The sequence below is a fragment of the Podarcis raffonei genome, chromosome 1, assembly GCF_027172205.1.
Source record: "Podarcis raffonei isolate rPodRaf1 chromosome 1, rPodRaf1.pri, whole genome shotgun sequence".
Taxonomy (NCBI): domain Eukaryota; kingdom Metazoa; phylum Chordata; class Lepidosauria; order Squamata; family Lacertidae; genus Podarcis; species Podarcis raffonei.
Genome location: NC_070602.1, coordinates 113,945,780 through 113,960,550, shown reverse-complemented (window position 1 = coordinate 113,960,550; position 14,771 = coordinate 113,945,780). Strand labels below are relative to the sequence as shown.

General features: G+C 40.4%; 1 protein-coding gene across 1 annotated transcript in view; it reads right to left on the bottom strand.

Moving 5' to 3' along the window:
* TTN (titin) overlaps nt 1-14,771 on the bottom strand; it is a 292,385-nt gene that overhangs the window by 209,845 nt on the left and 67,769 nt on the right. Inside the window, exons 45-48 of the mRNA XM_053410245.1 lie at nt 3,952-4,230; nt 2,306-2,869; nt 1,360-1,641; nt 977-1,255 (exon numbers count right to left, since the gene is read on the bottom strand). Of these exons, the coding sequence (XP_053266220.1) occupies nt 977-1,255; nt 1,360-1,641; nt 2,306-2,869; nt 3,952-4,230 (1,404 nt within the window). The remainder of the gene's footprint in view (nt 1-976; nt 1,256-1,359; nt 1,642-2,305; nt 2,870-3,951; nt 4,231-14,771) is intronic.

The following is a 14,771-nucleotide window of genomic DNA, read 5'->3' as shown; positions in this document are numbered from 1 at the left end:
TAAAAGATGAATTCTTTTACTGGGCACCAAAGCTTGCTTCTCAGAAGGATGTCAGGAGTAGAGATTTTGCCTTTTGGCTATGCTTTATGTTGGAAACCCCTTAATTTCATGACACTATACTTATCAAAGGAAAGGCTAACAGACCAACCATAGGTGTGCCTACTCAGAGGTAAGTCCCATTGAGTTCAGTGAGGCTTACTCTTAAGTAAGTGTGTGGGAATGCTAAGAGCATTTTTTACATATGAATTGCCTTTGGGCTCCTCTTTCATTACTTGGTGGAACTTTGAGTACTGATAATGTTGGGGATGGGAGATGAAAAGATGCATTAGCATTGCAAATTAGAATGCTGACTTGGGTAGGTTTTACATTTGTATCACAAGCTGACAGAAGCAATAAACTCTTTACATATCATGTGTAGGGATGGGCAAACCTATCAGTTCCTCTTTTTAAAAAGTGTTAAATTGAGTCCTCACATTTCCACATCAGTTTGCAGTTTTTAAAAGAAGTTCTCGTGAAAATTTGTCAGCAGTTTAGTATGAATTTCTTCTACTACACACATTTTTAATGCTATTTTGCCCAATATTCACTATTTCCCAAAACTATTTTTCATTTTAGTGTTCATTTCCCAGTTGGAACACTGCATTGCAAAATTCAAAGAAGTGTGAATTTTAAAGGATGGCTGTGTTCTGGTCTGCATATTGTTTTGAAAGGCAAGGTCACTTTTAAAAGAGAACTGAATTGACTGTGTAAAACAGCCTCTTGCTTGGGAATTAATTTCAATGAAATCTGTTCTCTGCTTTTATTCCTGCATTCAAGAATATAAGAAAAGATTCCAAGATGTAACAAGACACAGAAAGAGAAGGAAAGGAAAGGAAAGGAGACAACTAAAAAAGAAAAATTGGTTTCCACAAAAGAGTTATTTTCTCCTTTTGCACTATGTTAAAAATAGGTTTTGTTTGTTCACTTGCTCACTAACCTTTAAGTATATATGTTGCACTGCAAACACATTTTCCAACTTCATTCGCTATGGAACATTCGTATTCACCAACATCTGCACTATTAAATGAAGAAATCTCCAGAGAGATAAGAGACTTTTGGGAAGTCAACCTGTATTTTTTACTACTGCGAATTTGTTTCCTGTCTTTAAACCAACTGATTTCAAATGGTCCAGTACCAGAAACCTCACAATGAAGAGTGGCATTCATTCCTCTCACTATGTCGCCCGGCTCAAGAGTTTTGATGAAAGTAGGAGGCTCTATAAAATCATCAAAGCATGAATAAAGAATTAGTGACCGATAGTACACTTGCAGCAGAACAGAGCACCTTGAAAAGAAAGCACCCCTGGGTTTAAGAACAAACCTTTGACAACAATCTCAGTACTACAGCTGTCACTGCCAGCATCATTAGCTGCTTCACACGAGTAACTTCCACTGTCATCAACTTTCACATTGGTAATATCTAGCACAGCCACGTTATTGGCAAAAGACATCCTCTGTGTGTCGCTCTCTCTAATTTCTTTGTTATTTTTGTACCATGTCACCTGGATCTCAGGAGACCCTTTGATTTTGCACTGAAGGTGTGCTGACTCTCCAGGAGTCAACAAGTAAGAGGGGTCCACTTTCTTCAGGAACGATGGTGGCTCTAGAAGAAAAGTTCAGAAAGAAAGAAGCCTGAAATATAACACCTTAAGAAGATCGATTTGATAGGACGATTACAAAGACAAGCTATTGAGAAGCATGCAGATATCTATCCAGGACAAAACTCCAATTCCTGCCATTGCTCTCAATTCTGCTTTTTATCATGGTAACCAGAACTTCTCTAAAGAATCACCTAGGATGGAAAAATAATGACAGTTTTAGTCAACACTGGAATAAAGTTTGCACATTTAAGGAAATCAGACAATAAAGACACAAAGACGAGTGAAAAAGATTGTAGCTTTTCTTTTTACAAAGGAACACCACACCACACTTGGAGAAATGTGCTATGATTAGCTTTTTCCTTCTCAATGTTACCTCTCACTTCTTCATTATTTGGAACTAACAAATCGGTTCCGTGTGGGACCGGGTTGCATTCAGGCCACCAGGCCCCAGCCCTGCCTCAGCATGGTGCAGGATAGTGTCCAGCGTCACATTGAGGGTGACCCGGCCACGCCATTTGCCAGGTGGCCAATCAGGGCACTGTGGGGGCATGGCCGGGGCCCACTTAAACCCATGGAGTGACTCTGGCAGCTCCTCTTTGAAGCGCAACTACTATAAATAAGAGGACATAAATGGCACCAAGTTTAGCAGGCCGACAATTTCCTTACCTCTGATTGTTACAGTGGCCGAAGAAGAGCTACTTCCAGCCTCATTTGCAGCAGTGCATGCATATGTTCCCGAATCTTTAAGTTTAGACAGAGGGATATCAAGTGATGCTATCTTGTCTTCAAAGCAAATCTTGTAATCTTTGCCTGGAGGTATTCGGGTTCCATCCTTGCTCCAGGATACTGTGACTTTCCTGTCTTCATCCACTTGGCATTCAAGATGTATCTTCTTATTGACTGCAGACTGAATAGACTGCAGTTCCTTGACAAATCGTGGTTTATCAATGACAGCTATTTCTGCCTGGCAGATGTCTGCTCCAAATTTGTTTGAGGCTTTGCAAGTATATACCCCCCTGTCATTTACTGTGAGGCGTGGAATCTCTAAACTGTGCTTATTCTCAGAAGCTGAAATCTTGCAATGTTCTGAGGAAGAAATGGCGGCACCATCCTTCTGCCACACTGTGTCGATTACGGGGGTGCCTGCCACTGTGCAGAGGAACCTGGCACTCTTACCCACAAAAGTAGTAATAGATTCGGGTCTGGTTAGAAAGGTTGGAGGAAACGCTTCTGCAAAAGAAAGGGGGGAAAGTTGACATGGATTTGGCCAATACAGCAACCTTTCCCCCACACCCCAGCACCAAAGAAAGGAGACAGAAACGCTGTTTCCATATACACACATTAAATTGCCTAGAAATAATGTGCAGTAAAGATTCCCAAGACTCAATACATCCAGTAAATCATTAGGATGATCTAGCAGTTCTAAAAACCATCTAGCAAGAGTTATTTGTTATCTAAAAGAGCAGTTTTAAAAGCCATCTAGCAAGAGTTATTTAGTCATGAAATTAGGTTTACATGTGAGGATTTGAAGTGCATGTCATGAATTAACCAGCAATACAGATTCCAGTAAGATGAAAGGTATAGGCAGTTATTATAGTAATAAAAAGGCCTAGGGAGATCTTTTTAAAAGAGCGATGTCATTATGTATCCTTTATTCATTTCAAGATGGCTCCCACTACCCACTACGCCTGTAAGCATGGATCTCAAAGAGTAAATAAAATCAACTGCATCCCAGCAAGATCATGATCAGACGACTCAGTTAATACTATAATCTTTTTGAGAAGCTTAAGACATTTAAGAGCGAATGTTTACAGGTGAATATGACGGAATCAAAAAACATTTCAAATGCCTCTGGGCACAATCCATGCCATTGCTGCATTCTTCTCTCCTCCCAACCCCAGTGTGAAATGCTTTAAGTGTGGAAGTTCTTCCTACAATCTCCTTCACCAACTGCAGTTCTTCCATCACTAGAGAGAGGTGCTTGTACCAAGTGGTGCACATCTGAAATGAACTAGAGTATTCCCTTTATTATTTGTAAGTTTTCCTCCACGCTTAAAAGAATTCGGAAATAATATACAATAATTACAAATCTGTTCTTTGACTCAGTTTCCGATGAAAATATATTTTTTGCTCCTGGATATGTACGTTGAACCTGGGGGCCAAATACCTGGTATTTTCTTCTATTTCTATATGCACAGAAATGGAAATCCTTAGTCTGTTATTGGCCCTAGATGCATTTTACCACATACTAATGGTGAACACATTCAGTTACCTAACAAGGAAGCAGCACAGGGTTCGTGTCTCGCACTTACCAGTTACCGTTAAGGTTGCTTTGCTGCTTACGCTGCCATACTTATTGGAAGCTTTGCAGCTGTATTCGCCACAGTCAACTACTTGCGGTCTCGGGATTTGAAGAGTGGATGTATAATTAGCGGTGTGTATGGTATACTTGTCGCCATCATAGATTTCCCGACCGGCTCTGTACCATTGAAACCGTACGTCTGGCGCCATCTCGATCTCGCAGGTGAACTTGGCAAGGTGGTTCACAGCGACTTCTTGGGATTCCAGCCTTCTCCTCAGTATGGGTCCAACTGAAGTTAAAAGTCAAAGAATAATGTGGTTACAACCATCCACGTTCATGTGGATATTGTAATACTAATAGCATGTATGGTGCTTATAAGTGTACATTCCAAAACACTGTTAATAAAGTGACCAACAGAAATGAGATGTGTGGTTTCATGAGCTATCCAAGGAAAGTGGCTGTAAAGAAAAATGGTTGTCAGAGGTGAAAGCAAACCGAAAGCAGTGCCCAGTCTACCAGAGGGCTACATACACTGCAGTGCATAATGGAACTCTGAAGATACTCTGATGTGCTACTTACTATTAAAGGCATGCAAACAACATGATATATGAAATTATACCAGGTTGTACCAGAACATTTTCAACATGAAATGTGTGACATTATGCTAGAATGGTGCAATGACTTCTACAACGTGCTGTGCAATCTCTTGGCACGTCTACTCAGAAGCAAGTCTCACTGTGCTCAGTGGGGCTTCCTCCCTAGTAAGCGTGTTCAGGATTGCATCTTTATTGTAGCAATGAAAAGGAAAAGTGAACCAAGTTGCTCTGTGGATATGGGGATGAAAGTGCTCCTAAGACATGCACTCTTTTAAAAAAACCTGAAATTACAAATAGTTTTATTTAACAACCATCATTCATGAAACAAAAGTTGATTTTGTTTCAGTACCAAAAAGTGCAAAATGCAAATAAAAGGTGTGAATAAGAAATATATTTAAAGAAATAAAAGTTCTAAAGAGGAGACAAAAAGTGGAGGATCTGTGATTAGTTTGGTGATGCACAGCTGAAGTTTATATACTTCTTATATCTGTATCCAAAATGCTACTAGAGATACAAATATGTATATGTGTGTTCTATTCAGTTAGCAAATGAGTGAAAATAGGAAAGCAATATTTTATCCCCATATTCCAACCTCTTTTTACAACTGTGAGTTTCGCTGTTGCTGTTGTTTTTCCACCTTCATTCAGAGCCTCACAGGTGTACTCTCCTTGATGCACTTCCTTGAATGCTTGGTTGATTACTAGTGTGTATGTGTCATGGTCTTGCAAGCACTTGAACTCATTTCCTGAAGATACCAGCTTATCCCCAAAATACCAATTCACCACTTTAACATTTTCTATAATGGAAGTAAGACTTACGCTGCCACCTTCTTCAACAACAGTGTCTATAAAACTTTGGCGCATGATGGGACAACCCCTGCTCACTAGACTGTCTTCTCGTTTGCTAGCCTTAACTACATGTGCCTCCTCTTCATTTTCCTCAAAAAGTTCTTCCTTTCTCTCTTTCACTTTTAGAGCATCTATTAACCTCTCAACTGGGGCTGCTGCTACTGGAATATCAAGGGTGAGTGTGGTTGTACCTACATCTTTAATGTGCTCACTTAGAGCAGTAGTTTGGACTTCTTGAATAGACACAAGTTGCTCCTCCTGTATTTCTGATTCAGTACTCAGGTAAGCATGTTGTAGCTCAGGTGAACCAATAATATTACTGACAGATTGTTGCTGAACAGGTGTCTCAGTTACAGTAGCAGACTGCATTAGTTTGGAAGGTGAACAAGAAGCAAGCAACTTGTCGTGTTTAGGTTCTGCTATGGCACTGGGTTCCTCTGCTGTCAGAACATGTTTCTCGTCATAAATAATGGAGTGAACAGCAGCTTGCAATTCGCTTTTGAAATCAGCTGTCTGAGAATATATTCCATCTAGAGAGAGAGTTATTTCTGCAGTATTGGAACTTTCCAAGATTATAAGGCAAGTGCATGTTGCATGTTGAGGTTCTTTGATCACTGTTACAGTCTTTAATTGAACGCTCTCAATATCATCGAAAGCATCCAATGGAAATAAGTGCTGTTCATTTGTCAGAGCTACTTTCAGGGCCCTTCTGATCTGAGCCTTCATATCTAAGCTACAACATACTGGAGTCTCAGCTGCAAGTTCTTCTTCTTTCCGAAGCACTTTGTTTTCCCATGTTTCAGGCACATCCATAAGAAGCCCCAGTTGCTTTTGGGCCTTTACGTTCTCAGCCTCTGGCCTTGCGATCTTGTCCAAGTGCTCTTCCTTTAATGGCTGTTTTTCCTCCAATAACAACGGGAGCCTGACTGACTGACCTTCTTGGATGCGGGCTGCAAATTCTTGCTCTGTGGCTTCCAAGAGATCGATGCTCTCTATCGGAACACCTTGCTCCTCAACACAGGTGGATTCTGAAGGCAACCTGGGCTCAGACACCACCTCACAACTCATGGCCTGAACAGCCTCAAATGGCTCAGCATGTCCAACATCCAAGACCCTCTCTTCAGTCACATCAGATACCTGCATCACTGTTTGAAAGTCTTCCTTCCTCAGGGTAGCTTTCTGCTCTTTTCCTATTTCAGGGAGGATTTCCTCTTTGGGCAGAAGCATCTCCTCAGCCACAGTGGTCAGACACTTACGAAGCTGAGGCTCTGCTAAAGCCACAGGGTATTCTCCGGCAATGCCACTCTGAAAGGCCTCTAAGGCCTCGGCAGCTATCTGGTTTTTTTCCTCAGACGCCACAGCACGTTTGAGCATTATTTCAGCTTTCTGCAAAGCATTTTGGGGTTCGGGTTCTTGTACAGCCAAGATGCCTTCCTTAGGCAACACTTGCTCAGTTTGGCTCGTTTGGAGATGCAACACAGAAATGGGCTCCTGGGTGACCTGAATGCTAACTGCCTCTGCCAGAGGAGGAAACTGCTTAGCATCTTCACAAGAGGTGGAGACTTGTTCTTCTGTTACTAAGCAGTGTAGCAAACATGGGCTTTTCCTAGACAGTGCCTCATCTTCCAGGGGCACCTCAGAACTAAAATGCTCTTCTCTAGGAAGCGAGTCTTGTCCATGTACAACAGGCAAATGCAGTGGCTTTTCACCCTCTCTTTGGATTTCTGCTACCACCGTGCAGTCTAACCTGGGAAGGTCCTCAGTGTGTTCATCAAAGAGCTGCTGCTTTTCTTCAGCAACCAGAGCTGTTTGGACAAGCCAGTCCTGTTCCAGAGAGCCCTTCTGCTGCTCTGCAATGGTTGCATCAAAGGCGGACTCTTTGGGGAACATCTGTTCAGAGGCAATCGTAGCCACATGTAATACATTGGATGATTCTTGGGTATGACTAACTTCTGCAGGTGAATCAGCATAATCGATTGCCTCAGCATGAGCTTCACTTATTTTGCATTGTTCTGCTGCTACAGCAGACTGAAAAAAGCTGCCTCGTTCTTTAGCTGGTGTGATATTCTCCCACTTGTGTGCGTGGTCTGCCAAAGAACTTTCCTTGGACAATTCTTGGATGCCCTCAATTGTAGGAACACATACTGCATGTTTAGGCTCACTGGTTTCAATAACTTCCTCAGCTCCTGGGACTGAGAATACAACAGACTCACCGGGGCTTACCACATATTTCTCCTCAGACAGAATGGAGGCAAACTGAGATGTTTGCTCTATAGCTGACGTTGGCCTGACCATTTCTGGAAGCTTGGTTTGCAGCCCCTTTTCTTTGTCTTCTTGGTTTATTTCCTCCACAACAGGTAAACAGAGGTCAGAAACTTGGTGGCACCAGGAACCCGGCAATTCGACTATTGGTGGGCTTTGAATTGGTTCAGAGTGTTGCTCTAGGAAACCGGGGTGCTCCTTCACCTCACCTGTGGTAAAAGCTGAAGAAGCCACCTTTTCATTGGCCTGAGATGATGGATCTGCAATTTCTCCAACTTTGTGAGACTCAAGCAACGCTACTTGCTGGGTCAGAAGGGCTTCCTGCTGTACAGTAGCTGTTGAGTAGGAAGCCACCTGCAAAACATCTACCTCTTCACTATGTAGTGAATGCCTATCTTCAGTTCCAATTGTATACATCACATGCTGCCCATCATGCCTATCATCACCAGGCAGTTTAACGGCATATATCCGTGAGACGGTAGCCTCATCACTTACAGTTTCTTTATATGACTTGGTGCGTGTTTTCTGTTTACTCTTCTGTTCCTTATATGGAGCCTCCCCAGGCACGTCTAAGAGAACAAGAAGTTCTGCACTGCTAGAGGCTTCACCTATGAGGTTGATTCCCTTACAGATGTATAAGCCACCATTGGCCCCCTGGCAGTTATTCACCATTAGTGACCCAGAACCATCTTGATTATGAATGATAGTGTATTGTGCACAGGAGAAAATCTGGTTGTTTCCCCTAAACCACTGAATCTCTGGAGGTGGGTACCCAGCCACTTTGTACTCAAACACAGCAGGAGCACCTTGTGCACACTGAACAGGGTCTAGCTTCCTAACAAAATATGGAGGTCGTGGACTTCCTGTCTTCTCTGCAGTGAATTCTGCCTCCAGTTCCCTTTCCTCTCCCTTAGGATTGACCTTCAGATAAGCAGAGCAGGCTGTCTCTCCATGGATATTACTAGCAATGCAAGTATATTCCCCTTCATGGTCAAATTTTGTGGAGAGAATAATGAGGCTATAGTTTTCATCATCAAACACAAACTTATAGTCTGCAGATGATGTCAGCTTAACACTATTGAAATACCATTGTATCTGTGGTTTTGGATCCCCAGTAACTACAACAGAAAGTCTAGCTAAATCTCCTAAACTTATTTCAACATTTGACACATGCTTGAGGAAGGTTGGGACATTGCTCTTCTCCCTTTTCACCTCTAAACTGCTAGAATAAACTGGATTTTCAGGCATGAGTTCAAGTGTTTTATCTCTATCAGATAATTGTAGGCCGCTGGTGTAACTCTCAGTTCTTTCTTCCTCAGAAGACACAATAATAGAGCTAGAAATCTCTGTATGGGAAAAAAATTATTTACATTTTACTAAAATGCTTTCTTGAAAAATTCATCTTGTATCTACCAGATACTATCAATCAATTATCATGTTAGGACAACACTTCGTAATGCTGCAAGATGATTAAAACATTCATATATTTTAAAATATACCTTGAATCAAAGGGTGGACATTATTTTAGGATTCAGTTTATACAGTGGTACCTCAGAAGTTGAACGTAATCCATTCCAGAAGGATATTCAACTTCCAAAACATTCAATTTCCAAGGCACGGTGTCTGATTGGCTCTTGCAATCAGAAGAGCCAATCGGAAGCCACTTGTCTGTCACATCGGACGTTAGGCTTCCAAAAAACATTCACAACCCAGAACACTTTTCTGGTTTGCGGATTTTGGGAGTCGATTTGTTTGGGAACCAAGCCATTCAAGTACCAAGGTACCACTGTACTGACAATTTCCCATTTAATCAGTGCATGAATATTGGGGAATATCTGCATATAAACTGAAGGCATAATAGAGCACAAATATTAGAGTTGGTGTTTAATATATATAGACAGACTCAGGTGTTCACTTTTCCATTAGTACTAGAAAAGCAAAATCACAGCTCCCATCATTCTAGAACATTAGCCATTGTGGTTGGGACTGATGGGAATTGAAATCTAGCAAAGTCTGGAGGGCCACAAGTTCCCCATCAAGGGCAGTCTTCCCTCTCCTGCTATTCTACAGATGTTTTGGACTACAATTTCCATCTACTCCAACCAGTATGGCTGTCGGTCAGGGATGATGGGAGCTGAAAGCCTCAGACATCTGGAGGATACCAGGCTGAGGAAAGTTGATCTAGGAGATACAAGAGTCTGCAATAAATGTTTGATGATTTAAATACTCCCTTAAAAAAAAAAAAGGGTACTGCAGATCCATGAGCTGAATGCTCATTATGGGGTGTTCCTGCTGACAGAAGGAAGAAAAGGAAAATTTTGCTGCTTCACCCTGCATCCCCCCTGAAAATTTGCTCTAGCAAATTTGGGGAACCCTCCTGTGGCATGAGAAGGCAAGGGGAAGGAGGAATCCACAAAAATTATCTCTCACATTTTCTGTCAGCGGGATCCTCTAATAGAACAAAGAAACTTCTGCAGAAGAAAGGAACCCTTCTATTAATGAAGAAAGGAAATCTCACTCCAAGTCATAAAGTCATAAAGAGAATATTAATTGGGATAGGAATTCAGTAACATATCACACTATAATAAATATTTAAACTTGTAATAATTTTTTACACTGGTATATAATCTTCTACGTATTTTTTGTGTGACTTAAAGTACACTTAACACCTGGAGGTAGATTCAGCAATTATTCTTATTGGATTTGCTTTATGGGGCTGTTTTATATCTGAAAAAGGAATGTGGTCTGAGGTGTAGGATGGTAAGTGAAATAAAAGGTATTCACTGAAATGGTGCTACTGATTATACAGCACCAATCCAGGGGGGGGGGAAGATGCTTAAGTCCCATTGAAATCAATGAACCATAAATCCCATTCATTTCAACTGAATTAAACAGTCAAGCACAACTAATGCACTCCACTTCATGCCATTCAGTAGAAACATAGAATTATGGTGTTGGAAATAATAATAATTTATTTATACCCCGCCCATCTGGCTGGGTTACCCCAGCCATTCTGGGCGGCTTCCAACAGAATATTAAAATACAATATTAGCCCTAAGGCAGGATGTTCTAGAGCTCAGCCAGCAAAAATTAGTTCCAAGTCAAAGACACAGACAACTATTTTATGCCATGTCGGACCATCAACCATATGGTTCAGTATTGATAGTGCCAGTGTTTCTTTCTCTACCCAGAGGTATTTGATCATATAAGGTATCCTAGGCAGTATAGCCTTCCTCTGGAAGGAAAACATTCATCTTCTTAATACTCAGAGGCCACGTGGTTCTCAGCTCTTGATCAGAAGACCTAAGGCTGCTCTGTGGTCCACAAATGGTCCACATACACTGTGCCAGGCAGACAAGCAGTCAGGAAACAATTTGGCTTTCCCCACCAATTGGTTGCCATCCTTTCTTATGTGCATAAGCTTCTGTAAGTCCTCCAATGGACGCATGGATCAGTTAGATATTGACTTCCTAATCCATGCCCTCACTTTTGCCACACTTAATACTACAAATTCTACAAAACTACAAAACAAAGCAGCTCAGTGTTTCGAAGCAAAGCTTTCGTCTTTGCCCTATGTAAGATTCTGCAATGATAACCACAGATAAAGTTGATGGTATGGAGGCGGACATGTTTTCGGGACTTTTACAAAACCACTCAGTTTTGCCGCACTAAATACTACAAATTCCTCCCTTTTTCTAAAATGGCAATTAAGATCCACAAATGGTTAAACTATGATATGAGGAGGACTATACAGCTAATACTTCCAGGTCAAGTGGTACAATAAAGATATTTTCTGTTTCTTTTTTTTATTATGTATTTTGTGTTTTTATATTATTGTGATATTATGTTGTAACTGCCCTGAGACCCGCAGGCATAGGGCGGTATACAAATTTAAATCAATCAATCAAACAAACAAACAAACAAATGATATAGCTCTACCTAAAAAGTATGGGGGGGAAGAATCCCTGGCGGCACAGAATTTTCTTTGTCTCTGTCACAGAGAACCATGGGAGTCTTGTGTACCTTCAAGGTTCTAGGGAGGCCTCTATACCTTTGGGGCTCTAAACTGCAGGTATGCAACATTACATTTCCCCTACAAACATTTAAAGTACTCTGTTAGAGCACTGCAGCTGTCTACTAATGATTAATTGAGCATGTGTGCAAATGACTGGTACATATTTTTAAATTTAAATGCCAGAGTAAGTTATCTGTTCTTTGTTTGACAGTTACAAAGAGAACTTTCCCAACATCCCACCCTCTGTTCAACTCTAGAAAAAATGATGTGTTTCTAGTTTCATATATCTAGAAGGATGGGCATAAAGGTTATGACCTTCACATACATACCACCATTGTTAAAAGGTCGATAATTAATTCATCAATGTATGCTCAATGAAGAATACAAAACCAAAGTCGAGTACTGTATTTTAAACTTTTATTAAAACAATATATACATTGACATTTAAAATGTAACATCAAATATGAACAAATAAAGCTCTTTCGTTCCTCTTTTTTTTTTAATACCCTGTCACTATGAAAAAAGACATCTGAGTAGACACTGGAAAAGTGTATAGCTTAAATGCTAGCTTTGGAAGATGGGAATTGTAGCCAACATTAGTCCTACTTAGAGCCAACTGAAATTAATGGGTATGACTAAATTACATCCATTAATTTAAATGGGTCAACTCTGAGTAGGGCTTAGTTGCATGCAGTGCTACAGGTGTAGCTGCCAGTCTTTGCTTTCATCACAACTACTTGGCCATGATTTTGACCGTAACCAATGGTTTGGATTTACAGGATCAGGCCGCAGATAAAGTGAATGCAAAGATACTACAAGCTGGAAGTGAGTGTGAGAGGTCAGATATGGTGGCTGAACTTCTTCAGAGTGAAACACCGTGGGCTTTCTGATAGCATCAGACCATATAATACATTCAATGCATATTCCCTAATATGCTGGGATAGCTGCACTTCATTTGCTCCAAAACTGCTAGTCAACTATATTGGGAATGACAATGGACACAATGCTATGAGCAATTTCTACCCAGCTCAATGTTGGATCAGAAATTTCATTTCTCTTATACTCTTACACTATTGAAACATTTTAACTGCCATGCAAATTATTTTAATGCCTACTGTCAGCACGTTGAGAGTGCTGAAATACCCTGTGATATCCACTGTGTCAGTTTGGTGTTTCCAAAAGGAAACACCCCCCTTTACTTCTTACCTTAAGTTTTACATATAAATGCCTAGTATGTTAACAGGTGTCTAAACACCTGTTTCTAGTCAACTGAGACTGAAAATGGCTTGGCTGGAAACAGAATCAAACTTGTAATTCTGAAATCAGTGGCGCCGAGATTTCCGTTCTGAGGATCCTGTGATAAAGGAGCCATACAGGCTGCTTTCCACAGATCACCCAAGCTATTTGACAAAACATCTTATGCATGTCTCGGGCAAGCAGCTCTGTGTTTCGAAGCAAAGCTTCTGTCTTTGCCCTACGTAAGATTCTGTGATGAGAACCGCAGATAAAAGTTGATGGTATGGGGGCAGGCATATTTACAGGGTGTGTTTTTTTTTTTACATGACCTGCTCTATATTTTGAAGAGTAATTCTAACATATTTGGGAACTTCAGCAATTCCTAGTAATATAGCATCAGCTTTGGGATTATGTGGTGCCTAAAGCCACAGATTTTTGATGAAAGACTGAGCACATAAATATAGAAATAAGAGCATGCATGTGCACAACTGAGTATATAAATGCACCAATTTATTTAAGTATAAATTATCATGCTTCTTTTAAATATCAGTGTTGAAAATAATATAAAGCAGGAACTCTCAAAAGTACAGTTTCATATTTAAAGGTAGCTGTCTCAGAGTCAAGTGGTGTATTCTTTTCTAGTGTTAAAAGGCTATTTTCGTTTATCAATATGTCTGAGTTAGAGAATGTGCTTTTGGTGCCAATCACAATAGTGACTAGATTACCTATGTATTTTCCTTTTCTTTTTCTCCTATACACAGAGAGTGAAGTCCTATACGGATCAGGGGTGCCATCTTGAATAAAATATTGAGGGGGATAGGTAAGCCTCACCCCACATAATTGATCACAAGACATGGCACACACACACACACCATTTGAATGGCAATGCCCATCAGCTTTGGAGAGCCACCAACCCCCTCAAATAACGTATGGGAGGGCGAAAGGTGCTCAGCCCCTAGGAGTTGGCTCCTGTGATACGGATCAACATGGAGGTAAGCCCCATTGCGTTGATTTAGGTTTACTCTCAGGCATATAGGGTCTGGAACTGCAGCCTTAGAGTCCCAAACCTAGGCATGTTTACTCAGGAGTAAAATCCCATTGTCTCCAATGGGATTTGGTCCCAGCTAAGCTTGCATGCAACCACAGCACAAAACATTTTACTGAATGAAATTTGTACAGTGGACAATGTTCATGTCTGTTCATATACTGAAAAACATGGTTTTAAATTCATACTTCTTCTAGTCTATGATGACAGAAGTTTAAAAATAGCAAAGAGTTTTATGATACTTGAAAGACTATCAAATTTATTATGGTATATTTTTTGTGTGAATGTGACATAATAAATTTGCTAGCCTTTGAAGGTTCTCAAGACTACTATTTTGCTGCAACAGAATAACATGAATGTCCCTTGATAAAGAATTGTATTTTAAAAAATAATGTTGGATATCAAGGCCTTGGTTTGAGATGGACAGGGTTCTGTTTCATTTCATCCATTGCCAGAGATTAATTGACCAACTAAAGTGTAACCATCTCTAAGAAGTTTAATTTCAATATATTTTATTTATGCTAAGTTCACATTAGCATATTTGCCTGTTTTGCATTGCTTTTTCTCTAGCTAACAGGTAGTTTTAACTTGGTAAAAGAAAAATAAATCTGAAAGTTTTTTCTGCAATCTCCACTATGACAGAAAACCCAAATGGGCCAATTTGGTCTCTGATTCTCTTTGAATCAGGGTATTTCAACTGGTGTCATGTTAATACTCTTCATTTGAATTGGAATGAGATCAACATAAGTCTCAGTTACTTCAGTGGGAGAGAAATAACATAAGATTTCAGGATGTGTTCAAGAGAGAATGTCATTTTCTGATACAACA